The sequence below is a fragment of the Canis lupus genome, chromosome 29 (assembly GCF_048164855.1).
Source record: "Canis lupus baileyi chromosome 29, mCanLup2.hap1, whole genome shotgun sequence".
NCBI lineage: Eukaryota > Metazoa > Chordata > Mammalia > Carnivora > Canidae > Canis > Canis lupus.
In genome coordinates, this window is record NC_132866.1 from 12,209,791 (window position 1) to 12,233,327 (window position 23,537).

General features: G+C 37.6%; 1 protein-coding gene across 4 annotated transcripts in view; it reads left to right on the plus strand.

The window, feature by feature from the left end:
- CACUL1 (CDK2 associated cullin domain 1) overlaps positions 1 to 23,537 on the plus strand; it is an 81,395-nt gene that overhangs the window by 25,904 nt on the left and 31,954 nt on the right. For all 4 annotated transcript variants that reach the window (XM_072805146.1, XM_072805144.1, XM_072805143.1 and 1 more), the window contains exons 2-3: positions 7,348 to 7,474; positions 8,584 to 8,686. In XM_072805146.1, coding sequence (XP_072661247.1) covers positions 7,348 to 7,474; positions 8,584 to 8,686 — 230 coding nt within the window. The remainder of the gene's footprint in view (positions 1 to 7,347; positions 7,475 to 8,583; positions 8,687 to 23,537) is intronic.

Consider the following 23,537-nt stretch of genomic DNA (forward strand, 5'->3'; position numbering starts at 1 on the left):
TTGGAGAGAAAGAAATAATTGGATTTTTTTTTTCCAGTTTCTGTGTATGTATTGGAATATACTACCTTGTTCTGATTCTCCTGTTTTACTCTATTCCTTTTCTTCATTCCAAAGGCTTCCTCTCATTGCCCAGGCTTTGTTCTTGGCCTTCAGCTTCTCTGTCCATTACTTGAAAGTTCAGTCATCTCCTTGTGCTGCAGAGAATAGATCATTGTACCAGGTGGTAATGTTTTGGACAACATAAGCTTACCAGATTGTTAGATGGATGGACACACTGCGGCAACAAGAAGTCATAATTTTTTTTTTTTTTTTCCTGAGATCACATAATACTAGGCAAAGTTAAATAGAAACCTAGAGCTTTTTGTCCTGGTTCATTCTTTCATCTTACCTAGTTGTAATTGATTACAGTTAATCTAAAGTCATTGCATTTGAGACATAGTTTGGCATCCTAAATTTGGCTTAATAATTCATAATTGCCTTTGCTGTATTTTTTAGGAGTCAGTTCTGAATAAGGGCAGTGTTCTTGGTGGGGAGAAAAGGGATGTCGAAGAGTAGAACATTAAGGAATCTGATATGAAAACAGTTCCTAGCTGTTCTTTTACATTTTTCTTTTTTTTTAAAGATTTTATTTATTTATTCATGAGAGACAGAGAGGCCGAGACATAGGCAGAGGGAGAAGCAGGCTCCATGCAAGAAGCCCGATAAGGGATAAGATCTGGATCCTGGGATCATGCCCTGAACTGAAGGCAGACAACCGTTGAGCCACCCAGGCATCCCTAAAATTTTTGGTACATTTACACCTTTATTTGACTCCCAAGTTGTTCAGAACAGACTAACCATGTGCTGGCAATTGAGAACAGAACACACCTGTGACCCTGACTGTCCAGTGGCTCTCAAACTTGAGCAGGTGTAAGAATCACCTGGAGGGCTTGGTAAACAGATTTCTGTATTGTGAGTCACTCCCCATTCCTCCCCAAGTTTCTGATTTAGTAGTTTTGGGTTAGGGCCTGGCTTTTGGCATTTACAACAAGTTTCCAAGGGATACTGATGCTGTTCTGGGTATCCTCACACTTTAAGAACCACTGATACAAGGTTATGAGAGGTCTTTGCAGTACACCAATTGTAAATTAATAATATAGGGATGCCTGGGTGGCTCAGTGGTTGGGTGTGTCTGCCTTCAGCTCAGGCCATGATCCTGGAGTACCGGGATCAAGTCCCACATCAGGCTCCCTACATGGAGCCTGCTTCTCCCTCTACCTATGTCTCTGTCTCTCTCTCTCTATATTGAGAGATACAGAATAAACAAAATCTTTAAAATAAAAAAAGAAAAGTTATTTAAAAAAAATAATACCTGATATAATTTCTGAATATATTTTCCTTTTATAAACAAGTAACAAAGAAATTCAAAAGAAATAGGAGAGCTTCCTTGATTTGCTTCAGCCTGTGTGAAATAAAATATACTTTAAGCTTTAATTTCAGAATGACTAGTGGTAGGCCACCAATTGTTTTTATAGTAAGCATTATTTTGACTTTCATTAAATTAATTTACATATGTTATTGTTTATAATTATTAATTATAATAATATAATTATTATTGTAATTATTGACATATGTTATTGAGTACTTATCATAAGCTAGATGCTGTTTGGAGTTGGGGCTCTAGCAGAAAGTTTCTTCTCCAGGGGTTGTATGTGTCGTTTGAGGGAGATTGGTAATAAATGTTAAGTTTTAATAAATTACTCAGATAAAAAAGTATGAACATATTTACTCCTGCATGGTATAAATTATATATTTTTAGTGGTTTCTTAGTAACCTGCTAATAAATCCCTGAACCTTAGATTTCAGCTATTCCATGTGTTTTAAACTTTATTTCATCATAGTAAAGGTCAATTAAACAACTTTCTGAGGAAGTTTTAGGCTGCATGAACTTATCTTCTGTGTTACTAGGTTTAGGTTTTGTGGTATGATGTTTTGAGGCTGCCACTAGGGTTTTTACATAGTTTGAACTTAACTCTTTCCAGAGGGCAGTACACTGTTCAGTTCTTCGAGGTGCTCATTTTATTTTTATCTTTACATGAGGCTTCCTTTACTCATCTATGTTCCTGGTCTGGACCTTGTTGGCTTTTGAGTTTATGATATCTTCTTTAAACTGTTTGAAAAGAAGTTCATTATTTTTTTTTAAGATTTTATTTTTATTTATTCATGAGAGATACAGCGAGTGAGAGAGAGAAAGACAGAGAAAGAGAGAGAGAGAGAGAGAGAGAGAGAGAGAGAGAGAGGGGCACAGACGCAGGCAGAGGAAGAAGCAGGCTCCATGCAGGGAGCCTGATGTGGGACTTGATCCTGGGTCTCCAGGATCACGCCCTGGGCTGAAGGCGGTGCTAAACCGCCGAGCCACCGGGGCTGCCCAGTTCATTATTTTCAAGCTGGAAAATCTAACCTAGATAAAATTTAGTAATTTAGTGATAATTTCATTTTTGTTTCGTTTCCATGCTTTGTGTTTCTTTTGGTCAATCTGAACTTTTTTTGTGGACAGAGTTGGAAGTGATTGACTACACACACTTCTCTAACAACTAGTTTTAAAATTCAAGACTACACACCACACACATTTACATACATGCTTTGTATATATTTGTATATATTTTTAAATCAGGGGTGGGTTGAGATTAGCAAGGAAATAACAAATACCTTAAAGTTTTTTGGACTGTTATTTTAAGTGCTGACTGCAGATTGGTATGAAAAACCTTCCTAATCTTTGGCTAAGAATATATACCAGCAGGTGTTCATTCTTCAAACTACCTCTAGTTCTAATATCATCTTTATTTTCCTATTCTTTTGCTACTGTGGTGAAGATTGGCTGGTTTCATAGAAGAAAGTTATTAGCTCGTCCATTCAAGCTTATATAACCGTATCAGAGACTGAGTGGCTTGTAAACAGCAGAAACTTATTTTTCACAGTTCTGAAGGTTGGGAAGTCCAAGATGAAGGTGCTGGCAAATTCAAATCTGGTGAAGGCCTGTGTCCTGGTTCATAGTAGACTAGTCTTGCTTGTCCTTACAGGGTGTTGGGAGTGAGGAAGCTCTCTGCAGGCAGTAATTCCATTTGTGAGGACCTTACTCCCAAGACCTAATCACCTCCCAAAGGCCCCACTCAGTACCATCATAGAGGAGGTTAAAATTTTACCATATGAATTTTGGGGGAAGGGATACAAATACTCAGTCTACTACAGCTAGCATTTAAGGTGAACTGAACTGGCTACCTATTTATTTTTCAAGCAAAATCTATGTAGAAATAGATTTTTTATTACATATTATATGGAAATGTAGAGTAGAAATAGATATGACTTTTTTTGATGTGGAAATAGGCTTTAAGATTTTTACCCTGATCATATCTTTTTCATTTTGGTGTTAAAGTCTCTTTTCAGAGATACTTAAAAGCAGAACATAAAAAAGAGAAACAACCACACCACATGAAAGATACCTGAGAGGCATCAGCAATTACCACTTCTTTAGTGGGACTCTGTTCTGTACTTACAGCTGCAGGACTTTACATTTTAGATTCTTCTTCCTCCTTTGTATCTTTGACTTTGTAACACTAATCCTATTTTTATTTCATGTAAGTCCTCATGAAGTGTAAAGCCCATGCTTGAGAAGTAGGATTACTCCCCATCCTTGGCCAGGGGTGGAGTCATTGAATGCAGCACTCAGAGTGCCCATGAGATTATGTTAATTCTTGGCTTCTGTACTTGAAGTTTTCTTTTTGAGCATGTCACCTACCTTCTTCAAGCTTCAATTTTTGGTGTAGAGCTGGTATGTGATACGATTTAGGTGATATATTGATTGGAGATTGAGTAGCCTAGAATCCCATAGTTAGAAAGTGATGTTCTTTCCAGTTTTTGTTTTCAGTTTTCTTTGAGTCCTTCAGAAAGCAGAAAAGTGGTATTTTGGAGCTAGTGTGTAACACTTCTCAACATTGGTCCATCTCCATTTTTCACAGAGAAAGCAAACTCCAGGCTCAGAAGCTCCTTTTAGCAGGCAATAGGACATGGCTAGAATTTAATAACACTGTATTTATTTATTTATTTATTTATTTATTTATTTATTTATTTATTTTTTTAACACTGTATTTATTTTTATATCACCTTTTGTTTAATGGAAAACAACACTGCTTTTCTATTTTTGATAGATTGCTTTTTTTTCTCTCTTTTTTTAAGCACAAATAGTTTTAAGCACAAGAGGTGATTCCCCTGCACCTGCAGGGGAGTGGAGACATGAGACAGAAAAAGTAAGGAAGCCAGTAAAGAGGTCACCACTGTGGACAACAGGAGGGTAAGCCCAGTGGGGAGCTCTGGGAGTCAGCCTAGGACATGGCACCTTAGCCTTGTCATACTCCAGAGTAAAGGGAGATACTGGCAAGTATATACCCATTCTTGGTAGTTGTTATTGAAGCCGCCTGGGGTGGTTAATTCTTTAGAACTTCCAAGCTGCCCCTCCTTCATTCAGTCAGAGCACCTCTGACAACACCGCATTGGTGTTGACAGTGGCCTCTGTGGACAGAGTGCATGGATGGGACACCAATAATTTCTGCTGTCCTCTCAAGTATGCTCAGCTTCTCTTTCGTCCTCTTTGTCCTGGTGAACAACAGCCCCATCCTTTGGTGCTCAGGCCACAAACTTTGGAGTCATCCTTTACTCTTCTGTTACTTCCTCCATGTAAACCATCAGCAAATCTGGTTGGCTCAGCTTTTAAAATATATTCCAAATCTGACTTTCCTCATCCCTGCTGCTACCTGGTTCAACCTACATCATCACACAACCTCCTGACTTTGCCCAGTTATGCCTTAGCAGCTGGATGAGCCATAGAAAACCTAAGTCAGATCACGTCACTTCATCTAAAACCCTCCAGATGTCCCCATCTTACTCAGAGTAAAAGCCAGTCTTTAAAAGTGCTTCTAAAGGGCCGCCCAGGTGGCTCAGAGGTTTAGTGCCAACTTCAGCCCAGGGTGTGATCCTGGAGACCCAGGAACAAGTCCCGCGTCGGGCTCCTTGCATGGAGCCTGCTTCTCCCTATGCCTGTGTCTGTGCCTCTCTCTCTCTCTCCGTCTGTTTCTCATGAATAAATAAATAAAATTTTTGAAAAAGTAAAAAAAATAAAATTGCTTCTAAGGCTCTCTGTGCTCTGGCCGTCTCCATCCTTGTGTATGTGTCTTTCTTTGCACATGAATATACAGTTCCTTTGGTTTTTAGCCTTATACGTAGTCAAAACATTTGTTTCTTCATTCCTTTCAGTGTAGGAATTCATTTGTCAAGATTTTCATTCCATCTTTACTAGTACATCCTGGTTAAAATTTTTTTTTTTTTTTTTTTTTTTTTTTTAAGATTCATACAGTAAGTTTTTATGGTATGTTGGTTTTGACAAATGCCTGGAGTGCTGTGTTCACTAGGACGATTCTACGTAAGAGTTCATCCCATGCTGCCCTTTGTAGACAGTCCTCCCTACCTTAGAGCCTCCAGTCTGTTTTCCCTTTTTATAGTTTTGACTTTATTAGTATCATATAAGTGAGAATCTTATAATATGTAGTCTTATATAATATAATCTTATAATATGTGGTCTGATTCTTTCAGTTGGCAGAAATGCATTTAAGATTATTCTGTGTTGTATGAATCAATAGTTCATTCCTCACGTGTCCTTTAGAACAAATTTAAGCAAGAAAAAGTGAATTGATTTAAAGAAAATACTGAACAACAATGACAGAGATGGCATATACATGTGAGAAACATTTTGAACCTGAATCTGGAAATCAGTAATGTGATGGACAGGTGCTAGATAAGGCTTTCTTTATCTGGTACTCCTGGCAGTAATTAACCATGTACTTTTGAGGAAATCAACTCTTTGCTCTCCAGTTTTTGATAAAATACCTGATGTAGTAGTTGTTAGCTCCTGTCTCCTGAGATAGTGGTGTTTCATAAGACACAGAGTATTTTGGATGCCTGGGTGGCTCAGTCAGTTAAGCCTCAGACCTTTTTTGTTTGTTTGTTTTTTAAAGATTTTATTTATTCATGAGAGACACAGAAAGAGAGGCTGAGACATAGGCAGAGGGAGAAGCAGGCTCCCTGAGGGACTTGATCCCAGGACCCCCGGAATAACAACCTGAGCCAAGGGCAAACATTCAACCACTGAGCCACCGAAGTGCCCCAAGCCTCAGACTCCTGATTTTGGCGTGGAGTGTGATACCAGGGTTGTGGGATCAAGCCTGGCATTGGGCTGTGTGCTTAGCACAGAGTCTGCTTGTCCCTCACCTGTCTCTTAAATAAACATAAAATCTTAAACTAACGGGGGATCCCTGGGTGGCTTAGCGGTTTAGCGCCTGCCTTTGGCCCAAGGCCTGATCCTGGAGTCCCGGGATCAGGTCCCGCGACGGGCTCCCTGCATGGAGCCTGCTTCTCCCTCTCCCTCTGCCTGTGTCTCTGCCTCTCTCTCTCTCTCTCTTTCTCTGTGTGTCTCTCATGAATAAATAAGTAAAATCTAAAAAAAATGTCTTGAAATTTTAGGTTCTTTGGATAGCTCTTTTATCCATGGGAGGCGGGGGTAGTAGCTCTTTTTAACGTTAGCATTTCATTGTTGTGAAGCAGCTGACACCCTGGATTGTTAGGACCAGCTGTTATAAAGCTTTATGAAACCTTGATTAAAGGAATAAGAGCCAGACAGTAGGAATGAGGTAAGCCTCATTGTAAGTCTCCAGTTCGTTTATGTTTTTTCTGTTGGGCTTATCAAGTGTAAGATAGGTGGAATCTGAGTCAGAGCTGTAGTAGTATCTAGGAAGTACTGGAGGTCCAAAGATCCCTGCAAGTTTCTGACAACTTCTTTTGTTACTGTAGCATTTGGACTTTAATCCCCATAGTCCTATTGTTAGGTAAATTTGTTCAGGGATGCCTCTGAAGATTGATTGTTGGAGTTCATAGTTTCCTAGGACTTTATTGTGGCTCATGGATAGGCCATCTTGTCACATCATTGACAATGTATTTTGGAGGGTGAGTGTGTGTTTGAGACTCAGCCACTGTTAACAGATAACTGGAAAAGGAAACCAATGATACTTGCTTGTTTTGTTTTTATTTTTAAAGATGGACCCATGGTCATTCCTTTTTACATCATAATTAATGGCTGCTTTAATATCCCTGACAAGATTGCTGTATTCATTTTTTTGAAATAGGTTAGTAATTTAGTAGTATTTAGGTGATAGAGCGTCAAATTAGATTAAGTGAAAGGAATTTGAGAGCACAGAATTGCTGTGATTTGTGCTTACTTTACATGTGGTATATAGTAATATTTATTTTATGTTTTACTTTTAGTAATGAATGTTATAACTATTGAAGATTATAAGAGCACATACTGGCCAAAATTGGATGGTGCCATAGATCAGCTTTTAACTCAGAGTCCTGGTGACTATATCCCCATATCCTATGAACAGATATACAGGTAAGTCAAGATTTCATTTACCTGGGTTTGAGAGGGTACAATAGGGTTCATGACACCTTGAAATATGGCAGTATATATACATATAATATTCATAAGGTGACTTTGTAGGTTATTTGTATATTTCACACTTAGAGGCTAGAGGTTTGGTTTATACTTTCTGCTTCAGAATTGGCTTTCAAATCAAGGTAGAGTTAACCCTAACTCACTTAGACTTCCTCCCATCTCAGCCTGCTACCCCTGCTATACATAATGAAGAAACTTTGTAGGTTAGCGAAAAAGAATGACAAGTACCTGGTGTAAAAATCTGTATTTTTTGATCTCACAGAGAGACCCTAGCTTAGTTTGTTGATGTTTATTGACACACAGTTCTGTCTTTGGTTACTTTGTTTCCCAGGTCCTTGTAAGTGGAAGCAGTGAGGACTTGGGGTGGGACCTGAGTTCAGCGCAGTCACAGAGGAGGAGGTGATGATAGTTGTGTTGTTCTACACAAGTGATGCATAAAGAGGTTACATTACAAACCTAATTTTTATGAGTTAGAAGCTTGGTGTGAATTATCACTCTCTCTCCTTTATTTTGACATGCATTGAAATGAGAGAGTGAAACTGGTTTATAAGTAGTTATCATAGTCCCAGTTTCAGATTATCACCCAATACTAAATTACCTAGTACTGCCAAAATGTGTAACACAGTACTCAGAAAGATTTGCAGATAGTGGTAGTAGCTCTTTTATCTGAACACTGATTGGGGCAAGGTAAATTTCTGTTTAAAAGTTGTGATTGGTCGGGGTGCCTGTGTGGCTCAGTCAGTTAAGTGTTCAATTCTTAATTTCTGCTCAGGTCATGATTTTAGGGTCATGAGATTGAGCCCTACGTTGGGCTCCCTGCTCAATGCAGAGTCTGCTTAAGATCCTCTCCCTCTGCTCCTCCTCCTCTCAGAAAAAAACCACACTTCCTTGCTCTCTTTCTCTCTTTCGATTAAAAAGTTGTGATTGGTTACTTTTATTAGGCCTGAATTATTTGCCCCGTGACTGTGTATCCGAAGTATGCATTCATCTTAGGTTGAATGCTTCACCGTTAACTTGGTTTTTCTGTTTTGGTTTTCCCCCCACAGTTGTGTGTATAAATGTGTCTGCCAGCAGCACTCAGAACAGATGTACAGTGATCTGATTAAAAAGATAACTAATCACCTAGAGCGAGTCTCCAAGGAGCTGCAGGTAAAGAACTGATTGTTACTGATTTTTGCTTCCTTGAGATTTTTGGACTGTTTGGAATTAGTCTGTAGAATACATATTTGGAGGCTTGTTAATTTGATTATAGTATAAATTTATAAATATTTTCTAGATGAGTATTGACCAAACTGTCTATCCTTTAGAATAAATTGGTAGAAAATTAGAAATAAATTGTGGAGCTTTTTAAATTGAATAGATGTTAACTGATTCCATTTATTACCATGTCAATGTTTCTTTTATTTAAAACTTTGTTATTTCTGCTAACTTCAGATTTTGATGACTTTTATAATGTAAACATATGTATATTTTAAGTTTTTATTGTAACATTTTTTGGTATTCTCTGTGGAAAGTGGTGTTTGCCTGCTAGTTTCTGATATTTGCTAATATAAAAACAGTTGAAGTCAGCATTTTGTTGATAAGCCCTCTTTAGATGAACATCATCCCAGCTGTAAAATCTGGATGGGGCAAGCTGTAGAAACATTCTGTTTAAGGAAGCACTTGGCTTCTGCTCCCTGCCCCTCCCTGCCTTGGTAAAATTTCCAGTGCTTGAAGATCTGGGACTGTCTTTATGCCAGGGCCAGATAATATTTTAGTTCTGGTGTAGAAATAATATGTTGTGTAGAAAAGTCATTCAGCAATAGATGACTAGGGTCCATATCACACTTAGGAAGTGTTCCAGCAATTCTGAAATACCCAGTTTCTAGCAACTGTTGGGGCCTTCTTTGGCCTTGGATATTGTTCCTCACTTACCTTGTGCTCTGAGGTATCTTGGTCTTGTTTACCCGAAACAGTTGTTATACTAATGCAGCTTTTTTTTTTTTTTTAAATTATAGTGAGAGGAAAAAAAAATTATAGTGAGAGCTATGTTTATCATAGCCAAAAGTATACTTTTCCTATTGTTAGAGTGTAAACTGTTTTATTAATCTTTTTTCCACTTAAATACGCAGTCTTTGCTCATTTAACAAATATATTTAGTACCTAGGCTTGTATTTAAGTTGTAATTGAAACCCAAGATCTGTGCATTATAGCTTTGAGTTAATTTGCTTACTAATTCTTGCCTCTCCCTTTGCCCTTATTTCTCACATCCAGTTCATTACCGAATCTTATTTGCTCCTCATTTCTCCCTTGGCTCTTGTCTGCTTCTGTTCACTTGCCACTGGCAGTCCAGGCTACCATCCATCCTCTCGTGTTTTACTGAAATGCTAATCCTCGCTGGTTGCTCTGCCTCTGGTCTTCACGTCTCTTGCTTATTCTACATTTCTGTCAAAGTGGCTGTTTCTAAAGCATAATCTGATTATCTTTTTTCTCTTAGATTGAAGTTTAAACTTTTTAATATGCTTTAGGAAGCCTTTCATGATCTGATTCCCGCTTATTTCTGTGACCTCTTATATTACGTCTCTGCTCCTGCATACTGAATTTATTTCAGCTCCTTGAACAGTTATTTAGCACTCTCTCTCACTTCTTGGCTTTTACCATGTTAACTTCACCGCCTAAAACATTCTTTGTTTTTCTCTGCCCTCTTATTTTTTTGGTCAGTGTGAATTTACAATTTTGGCTGACCATTTATCTGTGCCTCTGTAACACCTCGTATATTATTGTAGTTCGTTTGTGTATTATAATTTCTTATTTAGCTGTGTCTGTACCTCCCTCTGTCCCCAGTATTTTCTGAGAGGGCAAGAAACATGTCTGACTTCTTTGTTACTGTGTTGTTAGTACCTAGCCTAGTATCTGATACATATGAGGCATTAAATACCTTTTGAATGAAATGTATATCACATGTTTACCAGTAAATAATTCTTGTTTGAATAAAATTTTTCTAGTAGAAATCTGAATGTGATCATGTTTTTTAACATCAAATATTAGGTGGGCTTTGGGGTTTAGGGAGTATCAGAGCTTTCCTTAGATCAACAAGGAACTCAATATCCTCAAAAAGGGTTGTTTTATGAACACTGACTTGGTATTATTGAAGTAATACTAAATAATCTTCTAAAACAGAAAGCAAATCATTTTGCTTCAAATTATCAGGACAAAATATGTAACTTGTCTTATTTGTATCTATGAAATGTGAATTGGAAATTTTATACTGTTTGTTATACTTTTGGGCTCTGATTTCTTATTAGATCATGAATTTGACCAACAGAATTGTGATTTGCTAAATTAATTTATCATATTAGAGTTTTTGGGTGAATTTTTCTCGTATTTAGTTTTACTAAGCACTGTAAGACCTCTTTTCATTCTTACAGTTAGAATGTTGTTTTAAAATATTTTGCGAGGGACACTATAATATGGTGTTATCAGTGATAGCTCAGTCTAACTGATAGTTTTGGAAGGCCCCTTGGCTACATTTTTGCCATGAGTTTGTTTGCCCAGTTGTCAGTAATGAAGGTAACTTGTAATTTGCCCAGCTGGGCTGTCTGGGGTACTAGTACTTTGGAGTCACTGAGGTTCAGAGAGTAAGTTTTGGATATTTTGGAGAATGAGCCCTGTCATTGTGCCTAGAGTTCCTTTATTCTTTATCATGAATGTCTGATTGTTCTGTTGCACCTTTCTTTATTGATGTACCTTCATTTATTTAACTGTTTTTTGATTGAGGAATATTTACATTCCTTCTAGTCTTTGGCTATTACTTACTAACAATGTTGCAGCATTGACTACATCTGACCATATCGTAGTTCGCAAAAGTAGTACCAAAGTAGCATTCCAACCAGTTATGTATTTATCAGTGAAGTGCCTATTTTCCCATATCCTTGCTAATACAGCTATATTATAAGAGTAAATAGTTTTTACATTACACAGTAGGAATTTTTATTAAAAACTAAAACATAAGAGTGCTCTCTCTTTTGATGTTAGTATTTTGGAAACTATCCTGATAAATGTAAAGGTAACCTATGATGTAAAACCAGGGAATTTAGTTGATTTTTAGAATCAACACATGTTCTACTTAGAATTTAGCAATATGGGCTATAAAAAAAAATCTTACTTCAGAATGGTATCTTTTGTAAGATTATAAAGTCTGACCATTGTTAAATGGCCTAGTGAAGTGGATAAAAACACGGGGACCTTGGTTTTCATCTTAATTCTGCTATGCAGCTGCTGTGTGCCTTTTGATTAAACATGCTAATATTCTTATAAATTTTCTCAACACTGAAATGAAATGGCTTTACTGAAATATCTGGTTTCTTTAAGCAGAGTTCTGAGATACTTTGTCTCCTACTTCCTGCTTGGCCAATCCTCTGTTGTTTCCCAGACTTAAACTCATTAGCGTCCACCTACGTGGAGTGTTCTGGAGTCCTCGTGCTGTCCTCAAAACAAAACAGACCATTGGAATTTCTTCTTTCATGGACTTATAGCATCTTGGCAGTAACAACCCTGTTAGCAGTGATTGTGTTGTATACAGGTCTGCATACATGTCTGGCCACCTTACAGGTCCTCCATTGAACGCAGGGACTCTGTCATGTGTGTCTTTTTATGCTTCATGTCTGGCACCATTACAGCTCAGCAAATGATTGTTGAGTAAATTGCTCAGCAACTAAATTTGACCTTTACCACGGAAAGAGTAGCATAATTAGCTTCACAGGATTACTAATCTTTATGTTCTCTAGGCATTTGGGCATTTTATTTATTTAGAGTTCAGTTAATTCGATTTATTAATTTATTCAGTGTCACAAATATGTGGCATAATCTTCACATGATCTCTACTTTTATAGAGACCTTAAGAGCACTTCTCATATGGAACAGAATGGGATCCATTAGCCAGAAAAGTTGTATTTTGGTTGGAATGTTTTGTTTGCTGCTCTGATTTTAGAAACAAAATACTGTTGTTATGAGCTAAAACAAGAGTGGGATGAGTCGCATTTGGCAGATAATCAGAAATGTAGTGCTGGTGTTGATAATCAATAAGTTGGACCTTCAGGGCATGGGCCTTTATCTTTCAAGGACATCTTAAAATAGCTGCTGGTTTGTATAGTTTACATGTCAGAGTGATTTATTCATCTCCATCAAAAGGCATATCCTGTTGGTGAGACTGAGTGAAGAGTATATGAAATAATATTCCATATTCTCCAGTTATTGACTTAAGAGCTTGATAAGACTATTTTCAGAGATTTCAAAAGATTTTAATTTGTTAAATCTAAATGTTCTTGTGTAAGAGTGTAATCTAACATGCCACCTCATAAAAATTTTGTTTCTTTCATTTTATTTTATTTTATTTATTTATTTTTTTTAAAGATTTTATTTATTTATTCATGATAGTCACACAGAGAGAGAGAGAGAGGCAGAGACATAGGCAGAGGGAGAAGCAGGCTCCATGCAGGGAGCCCGATGTGGGATTTGATCCCGGGTCTCCAGGATCGCGCCCTGGGCCAAAGGCAGACGCCAAACCGCTGCGCCACCCAGGGATCCCTGTTTCTTTCATTTTAAAAGAAACAATGACTTTTCCACCTTAGTAACTTTATTTTTCTTATTTTTTTAAAGATTCATTTATTTATTCACAAGAGACACAGAGTTGAGAGGCAGAGACACAGGCAAAGGGAGAACCAGGCTCCTCACAGGGAGCCCAATGTGGGACTCGATCCTAGCTCCTGTGATCAGGCCCTGAACCAAAGGCAGGCGCCCACCTGCTAAGCCACCCAGGCATCCCCACCTCAGTAACTTTAAAAAGCTTTTTTGTTATTAAGTTTATTAAGTTACTAAAATCACTTAAATAGCTAACCCCACTTAGAATTCTTCTTACTATTATGTTGTATGTAAATCTATACTTTTTAAAAAATCTGTTACCAGATTAGATTGTTTGAACTGTAAGCAGTGTATTTTGCCTTAGTGTTTTTTTTAAACCATTCTTCCCCGACCCTGTCCCTTGCACTTCTCTTTTTCTTTAAATGTGATAAATTCTCTGTTAATATATTTTCCTTTTTTCACGTCTCCAAAGCCTCAGACGTTAATTGCCAGTCCTGATTTTTTTTAACATACCAGTGAATGGAAATAGATGACTGGTTTCCTAGTTTAGTGAATAATATTGTTAGTTTTTGGAAAATTCTGTTGAAATTTTTAGCAATCATCATGCTTCTGGTAAGGGCTCAGACCAGGGTCTCTAAATGTCTATTGAAATTTCAACTTGGATTTCTTCTTGTGGATACTTCATATTTATGTCTAACTCTGAATTCCTCTTCACCCAAGTCATTTTCACTCTTAGACTTGAGATTTCATGTTTATCTTTGACTCCTTTTTTCTCCTTTACCTCTTGTTCCCAGGTAATTGTTAAGGTTGATAGAACACTGTTGTTTCACTTACCTCTGTCTCTTTTCCTTCTTCACATCATTATTGGCACGTGTCTGCAGTAATCTCCTAATTGGTTTGTTTTTCTCCACTCTTTGTTTTTGGCTGAGTAAACTAAAAACACTAATTTGATGGGCATACTTTCTTGTTCAAAAACCTTAAATACTCCCTATTGCCTTTCTCAGTCACAGTTGATTTTGTAGTTAGTATAAAGAACTGAGCTGGTTGATTTATTGCAGGGGCTACTAGAGGGAAACCTGATGTAGCCAGTGCCTTCCATTCAGGTGTGCAAGGAACTCTATTAGGTATAGCAGCAGATATGTGATTGGTAAGACTAGATAATTTGGACTAACCCTCCTACTGATTAATGATTTTGAAAATGATTAAGGTTGCTATAAAAAGCAAAGAATTAAAGGACCAGGATCTGAGAAGAAGGAAACCCAGAGAGGGCAGTCTAGCATTTGAACCATTTCTCCACAAGGAGCACCTGTTTATTCTGGAAAAAGAGGCTAATAGGCTGAGCAATTTAATAGCGTTTTGATGGGCTTATGGGAATAGGATGATCAAAATTGAGAGTTTAGGGTCCATTAAACCTGAAGGATCACATCCCAGGAGTAGTAAGAATAATAAGTTATAGACCATTGTCCCCGGAGCCTGATTCCTGACTGCATTAAAATGGTCTGGATTTACTGGTACTTCTAGTTGCTTACCAGAAGCAAAAGTAAATTGTCTCCAGAGAAAGATAACATTATCCTAGGCATCAAATTCGTTGTCTGATTTTTCATAAACAATATCTGGCCTTCAATCAGAAATAACTAGTCAGGGGATCCCTGGGTGGCTCAACAGTTTGGCATCTGCCTTTGGCCCAGGGCACGATCCTGGAGTCCCGGGATCGAGTCCCACGTTGGGCTCCCAGCATGGGCCTGCTTCTCCCTCCTCCTGTGTCTCTGCCTCTCTCTGTCTCTATGTCTATCATAAATAAATAAATCTTAAAAAAAAAAAAAGAAATAACTAGTCATATTAGGAGATGAGCATAAAAGTAAGAGAAATGGTAAAATATATTTTTAGATAAGAATTGAGAGAATCCATCACCAGTAGTCTCTCACCTTAAAGAAATTAAGACTATTCTTCAGATAGAAAGAAGGTGTTCCTAGATGAAAACTTGGGAGAATCAGGTAGGAATGAAGAACAACGGAGAAGATACATATGCAGGTGTAGAATAATAATGATAATGTCTTATAGGGCATAAAATACATATAATCAAAACACATGATAATTGGATATAAGATGGAAGGGAGTAAATGGATTTAAAATGTCCTAAGGTCCTTAGATTGTATAGGAAAAGGTAAAAGTACTAATTTAGTTTAGACTGATAGAACAGGGATGCAGTCTATAATTTTAGGGTAACCACTAAAAGAATGATAAAAGAAAATGTAATTAATAGGATAATGGAGAAAATGGAATAATTTATAAAATAATAAAGTCAAGAAAAAATAAGGTACAGAGAACAGATGGGAAACATAGAAAACGAATAGTAAGATAATAAATTTAAGCTTCATATATCAATTATGTGAAATGTCAAAGACTACTGTACTGAAAGAAGTAAGCAGATTATCAAACTGAATGAAATTGTGCAACCTTATTCAGTGCTGCTAATATGAGGCAGTGTACTTAGATAATTTTAGGCAGAAGGATTGCCAATAAATGATGGAAGATGTACAGACATTAGCCAGAAAGAAAGATGATATAACTACATTGATTAAAAAAAAAAAAAAAAAAAGTAGTAGATTCAGAGCAAGAGGTATTATTGGATATAAAGAAAACTTTTTATAAAAAGTTCCAGTTCCTGGAAGTTAACATTTCTAAATGTGTATGCACCCAATAATACAGCCACAAAAATTAACAGGCGCAAAGAACGGACAAGTCCACAATCATAATGAGAAGTTAGTGCATCAATGACATTAGTAGCATTTATCTCAAGAAATTAGAAAACGGGGGGATCCCTGGGTGGCACAGCGGTTTGGCGCCTGCCTTTGGCCCAGGGCGTGATCCTGGAGACCCGGGATCGAATCCCACGTCAGGCTCCCGGTGCATGGAGCCTGCTTCTCTTTCTGCCTGTGTCTCTGCCTCTCTCTCTCTCTCTGTGTGACTATCATAAAAAAAAAAAAAAAAAAAAAAGAGAAATTAGAAAACGAATGCAAAGGAAACTCAAAGAATTAGGTCACAATCTTTGCTAGTAGGCCTTTGGAATGATAAGTATTCAAGGAATGGTGGTACAAAGCACAATAAGAAAAGTGCCCTGTCTGAGAAAAGGTGTAATAATCACAGCCAGATGGAGGAATAAAGAAGAAGTGGCATTAAAAGTGAAACGCCTGGGTAGCCCCGGTGGCCCAGTGGATTAGCGTTGCCTTTGGCCTAGAGTGTGATCCTGGAGACCCGGGATTGAGTTCCATGTCCGGCTCCCTGCATGGAGCCTGCTTCTCCCTTTGCCTGTGTCTGTGCCTCTTTCTCTCTCTGTGTCTCCCATGAATAAATAAATAAAATCTTAAAAAAACAAACAAACAAACAAAAAAACACCATGAGGGGCACCTGGGTGTGACTCAGTGGTTGAGTGTCTGCCTTTGGCTCAAAGTGTGATCCTGGGGTCCTGGGATCAAGTCCTGCATCAGACTCCCCATGGGGAGCCTGCTTTTCCCTCTGCCTATGTCTCTACCTCTCTCTCTCTGTCTTTCATGAATAAATTTTAAAAAATGAAATGCTATGAAGAATGGGTAGATGTTTGGGGAGGAGTCTATTTAGGCTGAGGGCACTTCATAAGTAAAGGCAGTTTTTGGATAGGCTTGGGTAGTAAGGAGTGGTCCTGTGAAGATAGAGTGTGACATTTGAGAGAGATTGGGAGGAGATAAGGCTGAAAAAAGGCAGGTTGGAGCTAAATTGTAGAAACCCTTGAATGCCAGGAGTTGTTTCTTAGAAAGATTGATGTGAAATACAAGAGACTACAAGATGGGTTGGAATAGGAAGGAATGAGATGTAGGAAAATAGTGGTTGCAGTAGACGAGGTGAATTACAGGTCTGTGGTTCTTTATCTGCAATTCCAAAAAAAAGTTTTGCAAATGGATTTTTCTTTTTGTAGGTTTGGTGTCAAAACTCACATGGTAGTAAAACTTGGTCTAAACCCGTGAGGAACTTGAGGGGAGCATTCATATATTTCTTTTCCAGGTATTTTGATGTGTTTTATATTTTCTCCTAGAAATACCAATGCATTGATATTCCCAGTCTCAAGATTACCTTCTAAATCAGAAAAGTTCTGAATTATGGCACATATCTGGCCCCAGGAATCTTGGATGAGAAATTGTGGACTTGGTGGTAATGAGAAAGGAGAAAGAAGTTTCTAGGATACATTGCAGGGATCAGAGAAACAGTATGTAGCTAAAACCATGGCCAGTTGGAAGAGAGGCAGGGTGAGAGGATTGAGAGATCGATTTGGTTTCCATAGAAATGTTGGCTGTTGCTAAAGGGGACTTGAGGTGTAGAGAAGGAGGATGACAGTGGTTTGAGAATGTTCAGGTCAGCAAACACAATGTCCATGTGCGAGCACATGTGCTAGATGCTTAGGCTGCAGAGATAATTAAGATGTGAGTTTATTCTGCTTAGGAGAAAGGTATAATGATCATTTTAATACACTGGAATGTGATGAGTAATAGGATAGAGATTGGAAAGGAATCACAAGTCTTGATAATTTTCCCCCTTAAAAAGAATCTCAAATTTATCCCATGCCACATGCCTAGTTTAGGTCCTCATTGGTACTGAGCTGAAAAATAGAGAAAGGTTTCTAGTTTGTACCTTGACTGTGCACCTTGCCTCAGTCCATTTTGGTTTTTTTTTTCAGACTTACATCATTTTTTTAAAAGATTTATTTATTTGAGGAGGGAGGGGCAGAAGGAGAGGGAGAGAGAATCTCAAGCAGAGTCACTGACAGGGAGCCTGATATAAGGGCTCCATTCCACGACCTAAGATCATGACCTGACCTGAGCCACCCAGGCACCCCCTCACATCCTCTGTTTTCTTAACCTTTGAATCTCTATTTAGCTAATGAGCAAAAGACCATACTCCTAAGCAAGGATTTCAGGGCTCTTCACACTGAACTCAGCAAGATAATCTAACATTATTTTGCTATTAAGATTTAAACAGGCTGTGTGTTTTCATATTTATGTATTTTCTCATTTGGTTTCTTTTGCCAGTATAGTTGACCTTTGAACAATGCGGGGGCTTGGGGCACCAACCCCCATGTAGTTCAAAATCAGAGTGTAACTTTTCACTCCTCCGAAACTTTACTAATAGCCTACTGTTGGTGGAAGCCTTACAACAGAAACAGTCGATTAACACAGATTTTGTATGTTGCATGTGTTATATACTGTATTCTTACAATAAAGTAAGCTAGAGAAAAGAATATGTTAAGAAAATCATAAAGAAGAGAAAATATATTTACATACCATACTGTATGAAAAAAAATCCATGAATAAGTGGACCCATGTAGTTCAAACTGACCATGTTGTTTGAGGGTCAACTCCCCTCTTTCTGCAAAGGGGGCATTCTCCTTGTCTTAGTTAGGGTTTGCTGAGCTTTTAACTTCAGTGTTCTGGCATGCTTTTAATGAGTCACTTTCTCTTCCTTGCTTCTGTAGCCCTTTGTGTTACTACTGTCGTCCTTAGTTTAGCACTTTGGCACTTGTTTAGGATGCCATCTTTGCAGCATTGTGAACTGTTTTGAGAGCCAGAATCCCGATGTACTAGTGTTGGTTTCTTTTGGCCTATTGTAATCTCGAACTAGTTAAGTACTCATTAAGTAAATATGCTGATCATATTACTATTGACCAAATGTTTGCATTTCTCTTACTTTTGAATGCATGGAAAGAGTATATGTCTATGTTCCATTGAAATTAGACTTAGCCAAGTAACTGACTTTGGCCTGTGAATTGTGAAATAAAGTGAGGTGTGTATGGTGAAGTGTGTACCCAAAGATCTGAAGCTCTTAAAGATCAGCTCTCCAATTTTCTGTTTTCTTTTGTCTGCCAAGTGTTTCAGATGGTAGAGGCTCCCTTATCTTGGATCCCAAGGGTAAGTATGACATGGGGCAGACTTTCAAGATGAGCCTGTAACCCGAGAAAGAAAGTATTGCTATGTATTTTTTTTCTTGGTTTTTAATCCATTAGAAAAATTTTTTTTGAGATACAATCACATACCCTAACATTCGCCTTTTTAAAATGTACAAACTTACTGGTTTTTACTGTAGTCATGAAGTTGTGCAGCCATCACTGCTAATTTCAGAACATTTGAGTTACCGTAGAAAACCCAGTCATCATTGGCAGTGATTCCCTGTCCTTCCCCTTCTCTCAGCCACTGGCAACCACCAATCTACTTTTTGTCTCTGTGGATTTGGCTATTCTGGACATTTCATAGAAATGAAATTAAGCAATATGTGACCTTTAGTGTCTGGCTTAATTACAGTGTTTTCAAGGTTCATTCACATTTATATCATGATTTTCTTCATTTCTTTTTATGAATAACATTGTGTTGTACTACATTTTATTTATCCAAACTTTGTTAAGTCACTGAGACTTTAGGCATTGTTTTTTTGACTGGTATGATAAGTATGTGAATTGACAATATTTAGAATATCCTGTTTGCCTCACCATTTGGATAATTGAATTTAATGGATATAACATTCTTTACTCTTTAAACTGTCTTAAGTGACACTTCCATATTTTGGTTATTCTTATGTATGTCTGAATCCAGAACCCTTTAGAGCAATCAGAAGGCATTTTTCTCCCATGTAGGTTGATAAATTTATGTATTAATGTGCTTTATCCTGTTGAGAGTATATTTTCACTTTCACTGCATAAAAACTATTTTGATGTTTTGATCTGCTAGCTTTACAGCCATCAACCCATTAACAAGTGTGTTCCTTTCAGCAGTTTGTCAGTGATTTGTAACTTACATTATACATTATGTACATGTACAGAGTGTTGAAACAGACTTGGTTCCCGTACCAGGCCAGTAACATTAAAGCGTTAGGAATACCACCACTAATACTAACCTGAGTTCAGGTCCCCAGAAGAGACCACAAACACAGGTGGAAGAAAAATGTGCAAGTTTTATTCTCCCAATAGGACTGAATTTGGAGCGATTTAAATGAGTATTTGTCAACTAATTACATTTTAACCATTTATTTTAGTAAGATTAGAGTAGTTTTGATGTCTTGGTTGAGGTACATATAATTTGACTCCCAAACTTATTAGTAGTAATGGAAATGAATAGAAACTAAGCCATAATTAGTCAACATTAACTTTGTTTTGCTCTTCCCAGACACCAGATTACACATAAAAGCTTTACTTTTTTTTTTTTTATTGAAGTTCGATTTGCCAACATATAGTATAACACCCAGTACTCATCCCCTTAAGTGCCCTCCTCAGTGCCTGTCACTCAGTTACCCCATCCCCCTGCCTGCCTCTCCTTCCACTACCCTTTGTTGCTTCCCAGAGTTAGGAGTCTCTCATGGTTTGTCTCCCTCTCTATTATTTCCCATTCATTTGCCCTCTTTTCCCTTATAATCCCTTTTACTATTTCTTATATTCCCCATATGAATGAAACCATATGATGATTGTCCTTCTCGGATTGACCTACTTCACTTAACATAATACCCTCCAGTTCCATCCACGTCTAAGCAGGTGTGGGTATTTGTCCTTTTTGATGGCTGAGTAATATTCCATTGTACATATAGACCACATCTTCTGTATCCATTCATCTGTTGAAGGACATTGAGGCTTCTTCTACAGTTTGGCTATTGTGGACCTTGCTGCTATAAACATTGGGGTTCAGGTGTCCCAGTGTTCCACTGCATCTGTTTTTTTGGGGTAAATACCCAGTAGTGCAATTGTTGGGTCGTAGGGTAGCTCTATTTTTAATTTCTTTAGGAACCTCCACACTGTTTTCCAGAGTGGCTGCACCAGTTCACATTCCCAACAGTACAAGAGGGTTCCTCTTTATCCACATCCTCTTCAACATTTGTTGTTTCCTGTCTTGTTTATTTTCACCATTCTGACTGGTGTGACTGTTGTTTCCTGTCTTGTTTATTTTCACCATTCTGACTGGTATAAGAGTCTCTGATTAAGCTTGGAAAACTATGTAGTTTAGCTAAGTTCTTTTGTTATCATCAGGGTGGTACTGATGTATTCTCCAAGCTTTCTGCATTTGATGTGGATGTGGCACTTCACTTTTTAATAACTTTATAAGCACTGAATTTGGCAGCAGTATCTCATTGTGGTTTTGATTTGTATTTCCCTGATGTGCATAAAAGCTTTACTGCCAAACTGCCAACAAACTAAGCCAGGTTCTTTTGGTGTTAAAAATCAGAGCAAGGTTTGCTTTGCTGTTTGTGTTCTGTCCAGTGGGTGGCAGCATAATTCAGCTGGTTGTCTTGCATGTGGTCATTTGATATTTATATATTTTTTCAAGGCTATAATTTCTGTATATGTTGAATCTACAAAGTGTGTTTTTAGAAAAACTTTCATTCCCCCAAATACGTTACTCACTCCTCACCAATTGAGGATTACTTTAGATAATAAGAAAATTGCCTGTTATCTTTATGTAGATTTCAATATAAAATAAATATTGCCAGCTGGTCAGTAGCTCTTCATATGTGTATTTTACTGATTTTTTTTTTTCTGGATAACTTATTTGGATATCGTTTTTTAATCCAAACTAAAAGTTTAAGCAGTTATAGCAAAGTTGTACTTGTCTCATAGAATTTGCCAATGAGAAACTTAGTAGACCACAATTTTAATAAGTTCACTATAATTTTTCAAGATAGAGACTGTGTTTTCTTCTTATGTCTTCATTGGGCTTAACATAGTGCCAGATCCAAGAGAGATCCAATAAGATACTTATTGATAAAGAGCGTATTAGAACCAGCTGAGATTACTAGAACCATCTACTTACTCAAGTTAAAGCAGCATCTTGGAAATGGAATTTGTGATGAGCAAGAGAATGAAATCACTTAAAGAGTAGTTATTTGCGGTTGTTTATATCATGTGCACAGAGTGCACTATGAGTTGTATTCTTTTCAAAATAAACTTTGTTTTGAGATAGAGTTTTGTACTTAAATTAGGAAAGATAAAGAGGGCTGCCCTGGTGGCTCAGTGGTTTAGGGCCACCTTCAGTCCGGGGTGTGATTCTGGAGACCCGGGATCGAGTCCCATGTCGTCGGGCTCCCTGCATAGAACCTGCTTCTCCCTCTGCCTGTGTCTCTGCCTCTCTCTCTCTGTGTCTCTCATGAATAAATAAATAAAATCTTAAAAAAAAAAAAAAAAGAAAAGATAAAAAAGTTTCCTTTAAAATATAAGCACATTAGGGGTTAGTGGTAATTTTTGCCAAGTGTTAAAGGAGGTGAGGTGTGTAGGAAAGTGAGAAGTCGTCCTAGTCCATCTGACTTCTTTAGATATTTTCGTCTATTAAATAATCCTTGGACCTTTTGTAACTGCTGTGTCACCTAGCTTAGTCATTGTTGTATGGATAAGCTAAAGGAATCCAGGATCACAGAGTCTGGACTTTTAATTCAGTTTTTTCTTAAAGACCTACTGCAAACGAGCCCTTGTGTTGAGGCTCATGGGGATTCTGTACTGTTAGTTTACACTTGGCATTTAATGATTCATTATAGCTTCTATTTTCTTAACCAGCTTTATGGTAGCCAACCGATGGAGAAACTATCCATTCTTTCCTTAGAAGAGATGTACACTTTTTATTTTTTTAAAAGATTTTATTTTTTTAAGTAATCTCTGTCCCCAAACATGGGGCTTGGACACATAGCTCCAGAGTCTCATGCTTTACTAACTGAGCCAGCTAGGAGCCCCAGACCTGGTCACTCTTTAGAATTCATTTCATCTGGTTGGACAGTACTGTTATAAAACATAGAGACCTGAAGTCTCTGATTGAGCTTGGAAAACTATGTAGTGTAGCTAAGTTCTTTTGTTATCATCAGAGTGGGACTGATGTACTCTCCAAGCTTTCTGCATTTGATGTGGATGTGGCACTTCACTTTTTAATAACTTTATAAGCACTGAATTTGACAGCAGTCAAGAAGCTGTTAAATTTAAAAGAAAGATTCATGTAGGGTCTTATCACTAATGTTAAATATGTTGTATCATATTTTTACTAATTTCAGTATAGTTTGCATCTAAATTGTCGCTATTGTCCTGCAATAAATGCCTTATGTTGCATGGATAATTACTGCTCAGCCCTCTCTCCAATCCTCTAGATATCCTTCCCATAAAACTTCTTTTCCTTTGAAATGGTCTAAACTTGAGTTTTCTAAATGTTTAATGGCTGCTGAAATGGCTGTTTAAAGAGTCCCCTGCAGTTCTCATTCAAAATATACCCTTCTGGAAAGTTTCTGAGTCAAGATTTTGGGGTGTGGCAAAGGACTCTGTATCATTAACAAGCCCTTCAGATGATTAGGAGAACAACATTCTTTGAGATTGTGGAAATGCACATGGTCCTGAACCTGG